Source organism: Odocoileus virginianus, chromosome 12, assembly GCF_023699985.2.
Source record: "Odocoileus virginianus isolate 20LAN1187 ecotype Illinois chromosome 12, Ovbor_1.2, whole genome shotgun sequence".
Classification (NCBI taxonomy): domain Eukaryota; kingdom Metazoa; phylum Chordata; class Mammalia; order Artiodactyla; family Cervidae; genus Odocoileus; species Odocoileus virginianus.
The window spans coordinates 66472902-66490229 of NC_069685.1; the positions used below are offsets into that span (position 1 = coordinate 66472902).

General features: G+C 62.1%; 1 protein-coding gene across 5 annotated transcripts in view; it reads left to right on the top strand.

Annotated features, from left to right (window-relative positions):
• The window catches only part of CABIN1 (calcineurin binding protein 1), a 71761-nt gene that overhangs the window by 17260 nt on the left and 37173 nt on the right, over positions 1-17328 (top strand). For 3 of the 5 annotated variants that reach the window (XM_070475664.1, XM_070475665.1, XM_070475666.1), the window contains exons 12-26: positions 61-278; positions 935-1013; positions 1437-1624; positions 2263-2403; positions 3232-3426; positions 6460-6696; positions 6786-6942; positions 9997-10112; positions 11258-11419; positions 12067-12273; positions 12362-12507; positions 14081-14342; positions 15116-15376; positions 15531-15682; positions 16861-17036. In XM_070475664.1, coding sequence (XP_070331765.1) covers positions 61-278; positions 935-1013; positions 1437-1624; positions 2263-2403; positions 3232-3426; positions 6460-6696; positions 6786-6942; positions 9997-10112; positions 11258-11419; positions 12067-12273; positions 12362-12507; positions 14081-14342; positions 15116-15376; positions 15531-15682; positions 16861-17036 — 2697 coding nt within the window. The remainder of the gene's footprint in view (positions 1-60; positions 279-934; positions 1014-1436; positions 1625-2262; positions 2404-3231; positions 3427-6459; positions 6697-6785; positions 6943-9996; positions 10113-11257; positions 11420-12066; positions 12274-12361; positions 12508-14080; positions 14343-15115; positions 15377-15530; positions 15683-16860; positions 17037-17328) is intronic. The other 2 variants (XM_070475668.1, XM_070475667.1) reach the window with 2 other exon arrangements.

Genomic DNA, 17328 nt, shown 5'->3' on the forward strand with positions numbered 1-17328 from the left:
TCACGTCGTGTCCCCCCCCTCACGCTGGGTCCCCCTCACGTCGGGCCCCTCCTCTGGCAGAGAAGCAGGACGTGCACACCTTCCTGCTGGGGAACCTGAGCAACGGGGGCATCCTGGAGCTGATGATGTGCTTCCTGAAGAGCATGGGCCGCAGGTTCCTGCTGCGCTGGCCGCCCGGCCTGGCGGAGGTCGTGCTCAGCACCTACCACAACTGGCGGCGGCACAGTGCCAGCCTGCCCAACCCGCTGCTCAGGGACTGCAGCAACCGGCACATCCAGGTGGGTCTGCAGGGCACCGTGACCCTCTTCCCCGGAGGAGGGCGGCTGCTTCCAGGGGCAGCACTGGGGGCGTTCAGGGCCCCAGAGGTGGAGGAGCCCTGGGCTCACAGTGCTCAGGGCTGTGTGGGTCAGGGGCCCCTGGGCAGGCAGCCCCTGCTGGGACACTCCTGGGACTGCCTCCTGGCAGCATCTGCCTGGGTCTGCTTCCCTGGGGCAGGGTGGAGCGGCGGGAGGGGCTAAGCTTTGGTCCTCGGACAGGCAGCTTGGTCACTTCTCATCTGTGCCCCCTTGGCTGGGCCCGTGCCTCCTTACTGCTGGACCTCAGCTTCCTGGTGCACGGGGGAGTGTGCTCCCACCCCAGGCACTGTCAGGGCTGAGGGCCTGTGCTCGGCAGGTGGCAGGGCCACCTCTTGCACGGGACCGTCCCGAGGACTGGAGGCGGGTGGGTCTCACTGGTGTTCCCGAGTCCGTCCCAGGGAGATCCATCTGTCTGTCCTTAGATTCCAGCAGGTAGTCACTGGTTATCACTCTCAGGATGGAAAGTGCATAGAGGGGAAAGTAGTGTCCCTGTCAGAATAGAGTCTAGTTGAGGCTCCTTCTGTCTCCACCCTCGGCCCCTGTGACCCGTCGCTGACCCCCCCACACCCGTCCTGCAGGAGATGATGCTGATGTCCCTGTCCTGCATGGAGCTGCAACTGGACCAGTGGCTGTTGACCAAGGGCCGGAGCTCTGCAGGTAGGCTGCCTTCCGTGTTCCGTGGGGGCCCATTTTCTGGAGGGGGCAGGAGCCGGGGACTGAGTCACTCCTGCGGGGGCACATTTCCTGGGTCGGCTTGTCAGGCCAGGAAAGACCCGGGTCTCTGAGAAGTGGCTGGGCCCCAGGGGAGCCACCCACCTGCTTGTAACTCGGGGTGAGGGCCATAGCATCTCTATTTCCTCAGTTCATCACCGGACACTTTGCATGTCCCCAGATACGCTCAGCTCAGTCTGCTTGCTGAGGTCCGTGAGCCCCAGGGTTTCTGCATCCCTGTTGGGCCTGTCTGGCTTTGACACTGGCCACTTGGGGCCATGGGGCTCCGAGGGCTCAGGGCCTCGGGGAGCAGGAGAGCATCTGGGCCCCACTCACGAGGTTGACTCCTTCCGGCCTGACGGTTTTCAGTGTCTCCTCGGAACTGCCCCGCAGGCGTGGTGAATGGCAGGTTCGGACCCGACTTCCCAGGGGCCCACTTCCTGGGGGACCTCCTGCAGCTGTCGTTTGCCTCATCCCAGCGGGACCTGTTTGAGGATGGGTGGCTGGAGTTTGTGGTCCGCGTGTACTGGTTGAAGGCTCGATTCCTGGCGCTGCAGGTTGGTCTGGGGGCGGCTGCTTGGGGAGGAAGCCCAGGCACCCAGCAAGGAGGGGGAGGGGCTGGTCACGTGATGGAGCGTGTGTGTGTGCATGCGTGATGGCACCTGGGCGCTGGGCTCGGCATGAGGAAGCGGGGTATGAGGGGCAACCTTCAGGGTCCTGGAACCAGTGTGCCCACCATCCACCTAGCCACAGCGCCGGGAGGGTCTCATGGGCCCCACAGACCCAGGGAGGTTGCCTCGCAGCCTTGGCCTTTTGCTTGCATTTCCTGAGAAAGTCGTCTAGAGGACTGGGGTGGGCTGGCTGGCCCCAGCCCCTTGAACACCATGGCACCCTTCAGTCGGTTCTGGAGTGGGGCAGGCCCGGCCGAGTCCCACCTCCGCCACCTTCGCCTGAGCTCGGGCCGGATCCTGGGCTGTGCTCCCCCGCCACGGGGGTCACAGTGGTCCCCCGAGAGCTGTGGCGTGAGTCACTCGTCCATTCGTCCATTCAGCAGACACGTGCTGAGCCCCACGCTGGCCAGCCACTGTGTGGCGGTGTGGTGGGAATTGGCCACACCCACCTTGCGGTGCCCCCCGCGTGGGGGGCTCGGGAGGCAGGCCCTGGGGAGCGCAGTGAGTGCCGCTCCTCTGCCCAGGGAGACATGGAACAGGCCCTGGAGAACTACGCCATCTGCACAGAGCTGCTGCAGGGCGCGGCTGCCTCGGGCGCTGAGCAGGGAGGCGTGGTCGTCCGCCTGCCCAACCTGCACAACGACTCGGTGGTCTCTCTGGAGGAGGTGAGCAGAGCGTCCTCAGCGGTGCTTTCCCGTCAGAGGCCTGACCTGTCCATGTGGGCTGGGAGATGGGCCGGGGGCTGAGCAGGGCGGGAGGGGGCCCAGTGGAGGCAGCCCTGGTGCTCAGGGTGCTGTGCACTTGAAGGCTCAGCCCTGATGGAGCACCCACTGGGGGCTGGGGGCCGGGGGCTGGAAACGGGGCTGTCTGCTGGGGGTGGGGAGGGTTCTTGCTTGGCTGCCAGGCTCTTGTGTGGGGGCAGCTCCAGCAGGATGAGGGGAACGCCCCAGAAGCAGACCAGCACGGCTCTGGCCCTGGGGCGGTCAGCGGGCCAAGGTTCTCACCCCGCCCTCTGTGCAGCCCCGGCCCCGCCCGCAGCTCCATGTCTGTGACACGGCCACCTGTGCTGGGGGCCGGCAGGCCCTGCATTTGTAAGGGCCTGGCCCGGTGTAGCGGCCTGCTGCCTGTGCCCGCAGGCCCCCTGGGGCAGAGGCGCCGGGGGTGGTGGTGGGTGACGGCCTCTGGCCTGGGCCCGCATGGCCTCCGCAGCCTCACACCCCGGCCCAGGGGTCTGGGTTGCTGAAGCATGACCTGGAGGCTGGCTAACTGTTTTGGCATACTCTGTCTGGAGCCTGTGCTTCTGAGGTAGTTGTGTTTTTTGGTGTATTTGTTGTTCAAAGATTGGAATGCTTTGACCCTCACAGAAACGCTGTCTGTAAAGTAGTTGCTTGCTGTGAATGCCTCTCGTCTGGGTCTGGTAAGGGCAGAACCTTGGCCACCTCGGGGGCCCGCGACAGCTTGGTGGTGAGCCAGTGATCCTGGGCCTTTTCCAGATTGACAAGAACCTGCGGTCGCTGGAGCGGTGCCAGTCTCTGGAGGAGACGCAGCGGCTGTACGAGGCCGGCGACCACCGCGCTGTCGTGCGCCTGCTGCGCCCCACCTTGTGTCCCAGCGGATTTGACCGTGCCAAGCACCTGGAGTTCATGACGTCCGTGCCCGAGAGGCCGGCCCAGCTGCTGCTGCTGCAGGTGCGTGCCCCCGCCTCGCCCTTGCCCTCTGTTTCCCTGGAGGGAAGCGGAGCCAAGCCCTCCCCTTGGCTCTGGGCCACAGTGGTCAGAAGGTCGGGGGAGGGGTGCTGCTGGGGTTAAGGGACACCCCCCCGCCTTTGGCTCTGAACCTTGCATGGCTGGTCGGGCTCAGCCATCCATTCACCTGAGGGTCCGTCTGCCTTTTTTTGCTTTGTATTTCCTTTTTTTCTAAATGCATTTTTCTAGTTTATTGCTTGGACTTCTTCTTTTACTGGTTTTAAAATTAACTGGTATTCTTGCCACCTTTTCTTAATATCTTCTGCTTCTGTTAGGTCCGTACCATTTCTGTCCTTTATTGAACGCATCTTTGCATGAAATGTTCCCTTGGTGTCTCTGATTTTCTTGAAGAGATCTCTAGTCTTTCCCATTCTGTTGTTTTCCTCTATTTCTTTGCACTGATCACTGAGGAAACCTTTTTTATCTCTCCTGGCTATTCTTTGGAACTCTGCATTCAGATGGGAATATCTTTCCTTTTCTCCTTTGCTTTTCACTTCTCTTCTTTTCACAGCTATTTGTAAGGCCTCCTCAGACAGCCATTTTGCCTATTTGCATTTCTTTTCCATAGGGATGGTCTTGATCCCTGTCTCCTGTACAGTGTCACGAACCTCCGTCCATAGTTCATCAGGCAGTCTGTCAATCAGGTCTGGTCCCTTAAATCTGTTGCTCACTTCCACTGTATAGTCATAAGGGATCTGATTTAGGTCACACCTGAATGGTCTGGTGGTTTCCCCACTTTCTTCAGTTTAAGTCTGAATGTGGCAGTAAGGAGTTGGTCTGCGCCACAGTCCCCTCCCGGTCTTGCTGTTGCTGACTGTGTGGGGCTTGTCCGTCTTGGCTGCACAGGATAGGATCAGTGTGACCCCGGTGCGGACCGTCTGTGGTGCGCGTGTGGACCCCTCTCCTGTGCTGCTGGGGGAGGCTGTTGCCGTGGCCAGGGCGCTCCCCTGGCAGCGCCCTGTTAGCCCTGGCCCTGCTTCGCTCCGTGCTCCGAGGCCACGCCTGCCTGTCGCTCCAGGTGTCCCCTGTACCCCAGGTGTATAAAACCAGATAAAGTGTCTGTGCGACAGCAGCAGCCACAAAAGCGCAGCAAGGTAAACAGCCCTGGAGGCTCGCGCTGTTGAAGGAAAGGAGCAGCTGTGGCGGGTGGGGCCTGTGTGCCCTCTCGGCCCTCTTCACGACCCTGTCTTCTGCAGCTGAGCCCACCCCCAGCCCTGGCACCTGGGGACCAGCTGGGCATGGCGTCTGTTGGGCTGGGCATTCCCGCATCTCATCCCAGGGCAGGGATGCTCACCCTTGCCCCAGAGGCCTGCCGTGGGGCCGCACGAGCTCGTGCATGCGGGCGTCCTGCTCAGCATGTGGGCATGGAGGACGATGCCCGGGGCATGCTGGGCGGTGTGGGCCGGGCTGGCAGCCCGTCCCTCAAACTCGTTACCTCTCTGGGGACCTACACTTGGGTTTGGGAAGGGAGCCCCGGCTTCTCTCAGTCTTCTTGAACTGGAAAACAGGTAAGAGGTGTGGCTGGGAGCAAGTGGACCTGGAGGGGGAGGCAGGGGGTGAGGAGGAGGGGAGAGGAGGTCAGGCAGCCCTACGTGAGGACCGGGGAGGAGCCGTGATAACCTCAGTGCCCACGCTGGGGGTAGGGGACAGCTGAATGTGTCCAGGGAGAGGCCAGCCCAGTGGCTCAGGCAGTCTTGCTCTGTGGTCTGGAGCTTCTGGGTAAGAGGACAGCCCCCCGCCCACAGCCCTGGAGGGGCGGGTACCTGCTGAGGAGGCACCACGCTGTGCTGGGCCTGAGACAAGGCCGACCGGCTGCCGGGGGGGGGGGTGGGGGGCTGCTGCTGCGTGTGCAGGAGCGACCTGATCTTTGCTCAGTTTCCTGTTGGCAGAATGTGTTTTCTTATTGATTTGGAATGCTTTTTATATATTAAAGGTTGCAACCTTTTTCTCCTCACATACTCTTGTCAGTTTTTTGTCTGATTTTAAATTGCAGCTTGTGTTTTCTTTGACATAAAGAAGTTTTGAATTTTTACCACATCAAACCTCTTAATGTTTTCAGATGGTGGTAAATTTGTTTGTTATCCTTAGAAAGCCTTTCCAAGGCTGGAACAGCCTTCGTCCCGTGGCTGCAGACTCAGGATGGAGCTCCTGCAGTGTGCCTGGCACCAGGCAGGTGGGGGCCCCTCTGACAGAGCCTGCTCTCCACACGGGAGGCTGGCAGGTGATGTGTCAGTGGACAGACAGAGGTCCGTGCACTGAGCTGCTTCCAGCCACGTTAGGTGTTGGGTTCATGCTTGCTTGTAGCACGCTTCACCGAGCATTTGTAGGGTGGAGGCCTGACTTGGAACCCCCTCTGGGACATGCAGGCATCTCGGTCGCCCTGTGATGATCTCCCTGCCGCGTTCTTCATCTTAAGGGTGCAGTTTCCTCACGGTCGTGTGGATTCTAGTCCTGATATTTTGGGTTGCTGTTTTAGCAGGATGTTACTGCCGGTCGTTGTATCTTCTGACTGTGTGTTTCTGGTTTATAGGCACCCTGGTGAGCTTTGCATGTTAGCTTCAAATGTAGCCACTTCACTGCATTCCCATTATCTCTGACAGCCTCTGTTTTGGGTGGATGGTCTGTTGTCCTAGTCAGGGGTGACCTGCTGTCCTCGGTCACTGGCAGCTAGTCTTGTGCTTTCTGGCTCTTTCTGGCCTCAGCACTGGGAGTGCTGTCACGTGAGGGTGATGCCGGGGGCCCTAGTCTTTTCCTTGACCATCTCGCAGCCGCGCCCCTGTGTATTCTCGTTGAGAGGGCTCAGCTCCAGCTGCGGCCTCCACCTCTGCCCATGGGCTCAGCACACCTCAGCAGCTCCTGCTCGATGCTGGTTTTTTCTAAAGAAACACAGGGCAGCTCTGCCATCCCTGCCCCAGGCCCCAGGGCCTGCGTGGTGGGCGTGGCCGCCATGTCTCCCCACCCTCTCCTCCCACACAGGACTCCTTGCTCCGGCTGGAGGACCACCGGCAGTGCTTCGAGTGCTCCGATGTGGCTCTGAATGAGGCGGTCCAGCAGATGGTCAATGCCACCGAGACTGCCGCCAAGGAGGAGTGGGTGGCCACAGTGACCCAGCTACTGCAGGGCATGGAGCAGGCTCTGTCGGCGGACGGCAGCATCCTGCAGGACTTGTCCTCCGCCGGTGGCCTCACCCGGCTCACCAACAACCTCATCCAGGTAGCCCGGCTGCTTCCCGCCCCTCCCGCCCCACCCTGGCCAGCACCTGCAGCTTGGAGAGCTGCCTGCCGTGACACCCCGTCCCCCAGGTCATCGACTGCAGCATGGCCATGCAGGAGGAGCCCAAGGAGCCCCACGTGACTTCAGTGCTGCCCTGGGTCATCCTGTACCGGGTCATCCGGCAGGAGGAGGACGCCTTCCGCTCCCTGTGCCACCAGCAGCAGCTCCAGAGCCCAGCGGATGAAGGTATGGGGCCGCAGGGGCCGGCCTCTTGTCTGTCTGTGTCAAGCCACCAGCGTGCGTGGGCTCGGGCGATGGAAGTGTCCTGGATGGAGGCAGAGGCACCTTCTACATGCACCGTGTGGCAGGGGTGGGGCTGCAGACCACCGTGTTTCACGTCAAGTGCAGGGGGCGAGCACCGTGCGGAGTGGGGCCCCGGGGCCTCAAGCCACCGGCCTGTCCTGGCTGGGGGCCTAGGCGGCCAGGACTTGGGCAGCACGGGGCAAGCACACTGCGTGGCTGTGTGACCTCAGGCCAGTCAGGTGGCCTCAGCCACTCTGGGGACAGTGGCAAGTCTCAGGGTCGCCGGAGGGCAGCCGGGGCAGCAGAGTCACGGCTGCCGCGCAGGTCGGGCTGGGCCGGGCCCATGGGGTGAGCAGGGCCTTCGCAGGGCAGCGCTGGAGCCGGGGCAGTGGACGCCTGGTGGGCCCGTGTGCGGTGGGAGAGATCACAGCGGAACAGCAGCTCAGTGACGTTTAGGCCGGAGTGTCTGTGCCTCCGCCAGACGGGCTGCACCCTGTGGCTTGCTTGCGTTTTCAGTATAAACTTGACTAAGGTATACACATCTTCCCTGGTGGCTCAGAGGTTAAAGCATCTGCCCCCAATGCGGGAGACCCGGGTTCAATCCCTGGGTCGGGACGATCCCCTGGAGAAGGAAATGGCAACCCACTCTAGTATTCTTGCCTGGAAAATCCCACGGATGGAGGAGCCTGGTAGGCTACAGTTCACAGGGTCGCACAGAGTCGGACATGACTGAGCGATTTCACTTTGCAAGGTATACATGCTTTTTATATAGCTATGATTACCATACACATATTTGTGTGTTTATTCAGGAAACTTAAAATTGCATTTATTGGGGGTTTTCGCTAGTCCCTTGATGGATCAGCCAAGTGCGCCAGCAGCGCAGTCAGCCACATTGCGGTGACCACGGAGCCTGCGCGCGCTCCTGCTCGGCGGGCTGTGCTCCGCAGCCGTCTGCCAGTGGCTCTCTGCTTGTCAGGCCTCTGTGAGTGACAGCTTCTGGCCCTGATGGCTCATGGTGGGGGGGGAGCAGGACCAGCAGCACCCACAGAGCCACGCCTGAGGCCCGAGGGACGGCCGGGCAGGGCGGGCACGCCGCCGTGGGGTGGCTGGGCAGGGCCCCCAGAGAGCCGGGCGTGTGGGCAGCCTTGGGGAGGAGCCGGGCCGAGGAAGGAGCCTGCCCCCTGCAGGCGGCGGCCGTGTGCCTTGTGGGCGCGGGCCCAGAGGGCCCTGCTTGGTCCAGCCCCCAGGGCGGCGCTGCTGTCTCCTGGGTCATTCTGGAGTCAGCACCTTGTGCGCGCCTTTTTGCTTCTGACTTTTTTGAATAAGTTTTTAGGACAGATATCTTTAGAACTCTTGACAAATAGAGCGTCTGTGTTTTCAAAAAAAGTTTTAGTGGTGAAAAAAAAATTAAGATTTATACCTATAAACATGGGTTATTTTTCTTATAAAAGTGATACAAAAATTTCCTGGATTGAGTCTCCTCTTAGTTATGCAAACACAATATAGTATTTTTTTTTTAACTGCCAAAAAGCAAACAAGGAAAGGAAGACAGTCCAATGCCACAAACCTTGAATGGGTGGGTGGGGAGACAGGGATCCCAGTGGGCTGGCTGCTTGTGTAAACCAGAACAGCCAGGAGCATACGACCAGACCCACGGGGGGTGGTGAAGAGCTCACGGCTCCGGAGAAGGTGGAGGACAGAGTTGGTCCAGTGTGGGGATGAGGGAGCCCCCGACGGCCGCAGGGAACCCAGCGTCAAGTACAAGAAGAGGTCTGTGAGTTGTTGCTTTAACACCGAGTCTGCAGATGGAAAGCACATGGTATGTCCCCGGAAAGGCTGTTACATAGCAGTCTATATCCAGGTACATCCTGGCGGAGGGTGTCTTTCGAGGACAAAGGCGTGTTAGGTTTCTCCACTGAAGAAGCAGTTAAACCAAGGCTCGTTTCAGATTTTTCCCTGGCACGGTTCAGTGCCAACGTGGTTCTCAAGGCAGGCACGTGTGGGCCGAGGCACACGGCCGGGTCGTTTGTAATCACAGTGGACTCCAGCTCCTTGAGGGCGTCTCAGGAGCATGGCTGGGGGACAGGGTCAGTAAACCAGCGGGAGGCAAGAAAGGAGCTCACCGGGAGGGAACGTGAGTTGGGATGCAGTCAGCGGCCAGGCCGACCGACAGGCGCAGAGCGGGACATCCGCATTATCCCGGGCAGCGCCGGGAGCAGCGTGCACGAGCCAGCAGACTGGGAGCCAGGAAAAGCCGTCACCGACCTGGGGTGGCCGCGCTCAATGCTGCTGCAAGTGGAAACGGAGGTAAAGGGCACGAGCAACCAGAAGGGCTTGCACTTACTCCTGTTCTGACTTTTTTAAGCAGTGCTTTTCAAGCCAATTTTGGCTGGGACTGACCAATAATAAAAAGTATGACACAGGTGTCCTGAAGCAGCCCTGGTCCCGCTGGGTGGGGCTCGCTCTAGTACTTTCTGTCCTGAGACCGATGGGTTATGGCTCAGAGTCTGAAAGACACCGAGGTGTTCTAGAGGAGCTACTGACAGTGCCAGTGGCACACAAACATTTAACCGAGATTTGGTCGTTCTTTTCCCTTCTGTAATAGTTAAATAGATCTACATGTGAGGATTTTGAAGTTAAGCAGTAGTGTGTACAGTATGGGCTCCGCCGTTGTAAATGACTTATCTGTATCTTTCACAGTGTCTTACACATGCTTGGAGAGATGCTTGCTGGAATGCTCACTAGGCGTCAGCCCCGGTTATAGGGTGGGGGTGGGGGACCTGCTGCATGGTCTCTCGTGTCAGCTTTCTGATAAGCACCTTCTGCCTAAGTGAAGCCAGATGCGTCATCCCTGATTTAAAAGGGAAAAAGATGAGAAAGGAAAGTGCGGCAAGTGGGGGGGGGGGGCCATCGTGGGGCCCCTTGGTAAAGACGGGGCAGGGGCCCGCTGCTCCCGCCGCGTGCACGCTGACGTCCTGTCACCCCATCTCTCCCCAGCGTCGGCTGAACCGCCCATGCTCCCCTCGTCCCTCATGCTGCTCAACACAGCCCACGAGTACCTGGGCCGGCGGGCCTGGTGCTGTAACTCCGACGGGGCCTTGCTGCGGTTCTACGTAAGTGCCGCCCCCGCCTGCCGTCAGCCCTGGTCTGGAGCGTGCCTGCGCGCCCTGCGTGGCTCTCCGCCTCTCTCTCGCTCTGTCTCTCTCTCTCTCTCTCTCAGAGTAAGCCTTAAACTTGTTGGCTCTATTTCATTAGCGATTATAGACTCACTTGGACTGTCTTCTAAACTTGGTTCTGTTTTTCGGAATAGGGTTCATGCAAGCATGAAATTGCTGAGGTGTCTGCTTCAGATTTTACAGCCTCTGCAGTGCCCCTAGCCCTGCCCCTTTGTCATCGCCAACATCCTCTATCTACGCTTCCCTTTCCTTTGTTGAGAAGTCTTACATGCGGTTGGTTGAAATTACTTTCTTCACCCAACCAGCTGTTGGTTAACTGATCGGTTTTCTTTTTGCTGTCTAGGTCATTGAGTAGTACTTTTAATATTTATCATTTTTTACTGTGTGCAGGATTGCTGTGTTTTTTCTAACTTACTAAAGTGAACGCTTACATTGGTGATCACTTTCTAATACCTGTGGTAAAGATTGTAGGTTTTCCCCAAGTACATTTTTAGCTGCATGCCATAAGTTTTGACATTTGCTGTTTTCATATAACCCATTTCTAACTTCATTGAGTTACATTTTGAGGACGTGGTCTGTACTATGCTTAGTCTCTGGCATTTGTGGAGACTTGCCTTTTATTTCTAGTCTTGGTGAAAATTGCCACGGATACTTGAAAAGGGCATACGTTTGCTAACAGCAGGGCATAACGATGGCCGTGGCTCTACCTCCGTAGATTCAGCCGTTGGCTGTGTTGATCCCCTCCTCTGAGGGCCTCGCTGGAGTCTGCCACAGGTCCCCGCGGCCCTGACGGGACTCATCGTCTGCCGTCGTGACCAACTCTTTAATTCACGCCCCTCTGTGGGCGTCTGAGGGTTCCCAGGGCAGGGACGGTGCCTCCCTGTGCCCAGCTTGAGCTGGTGCTCCTGCAGATACCTGGGGGGCAGGTAAACGGCGAAATGAACGAGTGTAGCTGGAAGCTGCCTGTATGCCGGCAGCGGGGAGACTAGGCAGGCCTTCCTTGGGCCCTGTGGAGCGGGGCCCGGGTGGCTCCAGGGCTGGTGGGCCCTCCCCCAGCGCCTCTGCACACCTGCCTGCCTCAGGTGCGCGTGCTGCAGAAGGAGCTGGCTGCGTCCCCCTCGGCGGACACGCACCCGTACAAGGAGGAGCTGGAGACCGCGCTGGAGCAGTGCTTCTACTGCCTGTACAGCCACCCCAGCAAGAAGAGCAAGGCCCGCTACCTGGAGGAGCACTCGGCCCAGCAGGTGAGGGCCCGGGCGGGCGGGGGCTGCTGCCTCAGGCGCACGAGGCCCGTCAAAGGAGCGGGTGTTCTTGCAGGAGTAGCTGTATGACTGAGCTCATTACCCGAAAACGCAGCAGCTCGGCCGTTCTTCAGTAGATCCCCGTGGTCGGGCTGATACACATGAGTCCTTAGAGTTTCCATTTGTTTGGTGTTGGGTTTTCAGACTGCAGTGGGTGTTAGCTCATGGCTCCTGAATACAGTCAGTTAATCTTTGATCTGAGGGAGCCCACCCCCAAAGTGTTCCCCCGTGGGCAGAGTCCCGCTGTGACCCCTGTGGTGTGCAGACTGCCCCGGCCCAGAGCGAGCCTTGCTTAGTATCTGGCAGCCAGGTCACTGGCCCTCCAGCGTGGCCATGTGGATGCACACAGTGAGCCCTCAGCCCCAGCGTTTGTCTTCGTGGAGACTAGGCCTGTGTTGGTCCACGTTTCTCCCCGCCACACGTGTGGCCCTGGGGACTGCCGTCCGCGAGCGGGTGCTCCGAGTGCGCAGGTACAGTTTCTTGGTCTCCTGTGTGTGGTGGCCTTGTTGCCAGGGGACGCCGAGTGTTTGCCTGGAGAGCTCACCGCGCACGCCCTGGACTGCGCTCCATCCGCCTGTCTCTGCTTGCAGGTGGACCTGCTGTGGGAGGATGCCCTCTTCATGTTCGACTACTTCAAGCCCAAGACCCTTCCCGAGTTTGACAGCTACAAGACCAGCACCGTGTCCGCCGACCTGGCCAACCTCCTGAGGAGGATCGCCACCATCGTGCCCCGTGCTGCGCGGCCCGCCCTGAGCCTGGACAGAGTGTCCGCCTACATCGAGGGCACCTCTGTCGAGGTCGGGGCTGGCTGCCGGCCGGGGCCCGTCTCCCGCACCCCACTGCCTGCGCGCCTCAGCCCCTCACGCTTGCCCTCTCGCCTGCCAGGTGCCCTGCCTCCCTGAAGGGGCCGACCCCTCCCCTCCAGTGGTCAACGAGCTCTACTACCTCCTGGCCGATTACCACTTCAAGAACAAGGAGCAGTCCAAGGCCGTCAAGTTCTACATGCACGACATCTGCGTCTGCCCCGACAGGTGAGCCCTGGCTGCGGGAGGGCGGGGCCGCCACTTCGTGGGTGGGGCGGGATGCCCCTGCCACTGCGCAGAGCCCAGGAAGGAGGAAGGCGAGGGCGCGGAGGCCTCTTTCCCCGTCCCAGGCGGCCTTCTGCTCCCGGCCCGCGGTAGGGAGGCACTGCCTGGCCCCAGCCTGCTGGGGTGCAGCCTCTGCTCCTGGTCCTGGCCCCCAGCCCTGGGGAGTCAGCTGGACGCCTGCTTCCTCCAAGGCCACATCTCACTGTGGCTGTTTTCTTCTTTGGGGCGGGGCTGCTGTGGTAGTGCTGACCTGCTAGCTGGTTGTACCTGAGGCCCAGGCTTTCTTCCCAGTGAGCGGGCCCTGCTGGCCTCTGCCCAAGACGCAGACTGGCCTGCCCCACCCGAAGGGCCAGCTCAGTCATGAGGTCCGGCTCGCTGGACTTAGCTGGCGGAGAGCCAGCCACACCTCGGAGGGCCAGGGTCAAGACGTGACCCCTCTGCGGGTGACCTATGTTTGAAGGGTCTGAGGGGCACTCGTGGGCAGCCTTCCTGGGCGTTCTTGGGGATGGGGAGGCCCGCCTCGTCAGACCTCTGGGCCGGGGAGTGGGGGACTGGGGTCTGAGGGGAGAAGCCAGCACACACCTCTCACAGCTGAGGAAGAAGCCGCCTGGAGGAGCCCTCGGAGGCCCTGTGACCCCGTGTCCGTCCCACACACTTGTGTTGGTGACCAGGGCGGCGGATTCTGCTCTGGCCACGTGCAGGCCCGTGGGCGCTACTGTGGCAGGGTGTGGAAGCAGCCGCCCAGGCGGAAGGCCCCCCAGCTGTTCCCACCATGCTCCCCCCAGCCCCGCCCCGGGGAGAAAGGCTGCTCACTGTCTGCTCAGGCCTCCCCTTCCCTCATCCCCGAACCCAGGGGGCAGAAGGGCCCGGGAAAGAGCCAGGAAGCTTTGTTAGCCAGCAGGCTCCCCGACGTGGCAGGCCTGGGGACTCCAGGGGCCAGCTTTACGGCTCCGCTTGGATGGGTGGAGACTGTCAGCCAGCGGAGGGCAGTGCGTCCGTGTGTACACTGCTTCTCTGTGCTGAGAATGCTGGACTCTGAGGGCCCACGTGTGGCCTTGGATCTCAGAGAGGCCCCTGCGTTCTCCCCCGCAGCCCCTCTGGGGTGGTCTCAGGATGCTGGGTCTCGGGCATCACGGGGTCCCCTTGTTGTCATCTGGTGCTGGGGCCTGCCCTGGGTCCCAGGGCCAGCTGGTGGAAGCTGGGTGGCGGGAGTCTCGGGGTCTGGGCTGCCCTGAGCTGAGGCTCAAGGAGGCTACAGGGCACGAGGTTACACCGGCAGGACAGCCCCTGTGTGCCCCTCGGAGCTGCCCTGTGGGGCCGCCCTCCAGGCAGGGAAGTGGAGGGCAGCAGGGTGGCAGGCCTGGCCGTGCCAGGGCCGTCCTGTCAGGGTCGTGCCTGGGCGCTGGTGAGGGGCCCGTGCTCTGCGCGCTCCTCTGGGTGGGTCTGCGGGGCAGGCGTCCAGCTCAGGGGTGCCCGTGGCAGCAGCGTGCTGAGCGGTGCTGCGTCGTGGCTGCAGGTTTGACTCCTGGGCGGGCATGGCCCTGGCCCGGGCCAGCCGCATCCAAGACAAGCTGAACTCCAACGAGCTGAAGAGCGACGGGCCCATCTGGAAGCACGCCACGCCCGTGCTCAGCTGCTTCCGGCGGGCGCTCGAGATCGACAGCTCCAACCTGTCCCTGTGGATCGAGTTCGGCACCATGTCCTACGCCCTGCACTCCTTCGCCTCGCGCCAGCTGAAGCAGTGGAGGCCTGAGCTGCCCGCCGAGCTGGTGCAGCAGGTGAGGGCGGCGGGGAGGGGCTGAGGCCCTGCCAGCTGGGTGCCTGCTCCCCGCTCGCCCTGGCCAGCATGGGCTTCAGGGCCGCGGCGGAACCGCTGTCGCCTCCCTGTTCCTCCCGAGGGGCTTGCTGAGTCCTTGTAAGGTCGTCGACACTGCCGGGGCGCAGTGCGGGTGCCGTGGGGGCTCCCTTGCCTCAAGGGGCTGTCTCCCCCTTGAGGGGACGCAGAGGAACTGCATGGTGGGCCCAGGCGCGTGTGGCAGGACACCCGTGTCCAGGGAGGTCTCCCGGGAGAGCAGGCACGAAGGGGCCTGCTTGTGGGCTGTCTGTGGTCAAGGCCGCTGGTGGTCGTGGGGCTGCAGGGAGGCCTGAGGACGGGAGATGCTTAGCCAGTGGGACCCGCGGCCCAGGCGCCACCGTCAGCCTGCGCCCGAGCGAGGCCTCTGTCGCTAGGCCGAGGGCCCCCCAGCACCCTGCAGAGCAGCACACAGGCTCCCAGGGCCCTCGGCCCCATGCCTTCCTGGCCTCCCCGCAGCGCGCTGAGTGGGGGCGGCCTGGGCCTGCGGAGCCGTGAGGAGTGCGCAGTGTAGGAAGCCGAACTGAGGCAGGAGCGCCTGCAGGAGACGCTAATGTAGAGCCCCGGGGGCCGCCCACGGGACTGTTGAGGGCTGTTGGGCGTCCCAGAGTTAGATGAGGGCCCGGGGTGGTCTGGGGGCCCTGTCAGGGCTGTTGCGGACCCTGCAGTCAGACGAGGGCGGGGTGTGTCCCGCTGCAGCTGGAGGAGCGGCGGGACAGCATGCTGGAGACAGCGCGGCACTGCTTCACGGCGGCGGCGCGCTGCGAGGGCGACGGGGACGAGGAGGAGTGGCTCATCCACTACATGCTGGGCAAGGTGGCCGAGAAGCAGCAGCAGCCACCCACCGTGTACCTGCGGCACTACCGCCAGGCCGGCCACCTCCTGCACGAGGAGGCGGCCCGCTACCCCAAGAAGATCCACTACCACAACCCGCCCGAGCTGGCCATGGAGGCCCTGGAGGTGCGGCCGCTCAGGGCAGGGGGCGGCATCCCAGGGCAGGGGGCGGGGCCGGGCGGCCACCCTTGGCCTTGCCCCCCCGCCCCCACAGCAGGGGGCGGGGACAGGTGGCTACCCTCGGCCTCAGGGGGCTGCTCACGCTGCGGCGTTGTCGTAGGTGTACTTCCGGCTCCATGCATCCATCCTGAAGCTCCTGGGGAGGCCTGATTCTGGGGTCAGTGCAGAGGTCCTGGTGAGCTTCATGAAGGAGGCTGCAGAAGGGCCCTTTGCCAGGGGCGAGGAGAAGAACGCGCCGAAAGCCTCAGAGAAGTGAGTGGGGTGCTCCTGGCGGCTGGGCGTGGGCACTGGGGTGGGGCGCGCTCTGCTGAGCCGTTCTGAGCTCAGGAGTCAGGCCTGGCCCTAGGCACCCAGTGGCAGCTGGGGTCCTTCTGTTGAATCCCAGATGCAGAGGCTGCGTGAGTGCCCTGCACCTCCCCGTCACCTCACAGCACAGCTCTGCCTGTGTGGACGCTGCTCACTGCAGCCTCCTACCCCAGACCCAGGCAGGGGTCCTCTCTAAGCCCCCCTGAGCTCAGGGCACTAGGGCCCTTGCATGATCCCCTGGTGGGCCAGGGTCACACCCCTGGACCTCCCCAGAGCGTGGGTCGCCCGGCGTCCATGTCCTAGAGCTTTGGCTCACTCGCCCCTTCTCTGGGCCCGCGACTGGCCGGGCTTTGTGCTGTCAGCTGCTGGGACGGGGGCACACGTGTGGACGTCACCAGGTGGGACGCAGTGCACCCAGAGATACTGTCAGAAAGGGCCCCCCAGGCACAGCAGAAATGGGCTTTTTGTGATTATAAGTCTTTTTTTTTTTAACTTGAAAATTATATAAGTGATACACATGTGCCCACTAGCTATAGAAGGTTCTGGCAGGGGTGAGCGTGGGCTGCACGTGACAACCCGCCCGTCTGTTCCTGGCTGCTCCCCAGAGCATGCTGTGTGTCTGCACATGCTCAGGGGCACAGTCAGCTCCCGGCTCTCGTCCTTTATAGAAATGCGCTCCACAGGAGCTGCAGGGCCGGCGGTCCCCACGGTGGGTCTGGGACTGACTCAGACACTCCCCACCCGCCAGCTCGTGCTTCTCCCGAGCAGAGCTCGGGGCGCCGTGCTTTCTGCGGCCGTTTCCTTGTGCCCATGTGAGCGTGTCCGCACACTGACCAGGATGAGATCCCTCAGGCCCCGGGTGTCACACGAGGTGCTGGGGCTGTGGGCTGGGCTCCTCCAGAGAGGGTCTGCCTGCTGTGAGACTTTAGCCAGCAGCAGGCGCAGCTGTAAAGATTGGGCAGCAGCTGGCTAGGGCCGGAGCCCGAGTAGGGCCCCTGGGGCCCCCCCTTCAGCCTGGGACGGCGTCACCCCAGGAAGCGGGTGTCCCTGAGGGGAGGCGCCCGCAGGGGCGCCGGCCCGCCGCGGTGCAGAGGGACGCTGACGCGCCCGCCCCCGGCCCGCAGGGAGAAGGCCTGCCTGGCGGACGAGGACTCCCGCTCTTCAGCTGGGACGCTGCCGGGCCCCGGAGCCCCCCTGCCCTCCTCTGGCCCAGGTCTGACTTCCCCACCTTACACAGCCACTCCGGTTGACCACGATTACGTCAAATGTAAAAAACCCCACCAGCAGGCAACGCCGGACGGTACAGTCCCTGTCCCCCTCCCGCCAGCCCAGGCGGCACACCGGTCCCGGGGGGGGGCTTCGGGCCATGAGTCGCTTTGTTGTGTGAGGGGGTGCCGGGTGTGGGATGACACGGGCAATGTTGCGGTCTTCATTCACCTCATGGACTCACCGTGACCCTCCGCCCTCCACATGCTCAGGGCCGCCCCCTGCCCCGCCCCCGGGGGCCTCCCTGAGCCCGCCGTGCCCGCTGGGGGCCAGGGACCTGAGAGGCCGCGGGGCCCTGCGGGCTGCCCGAGCTGTCCCAGCGCGTC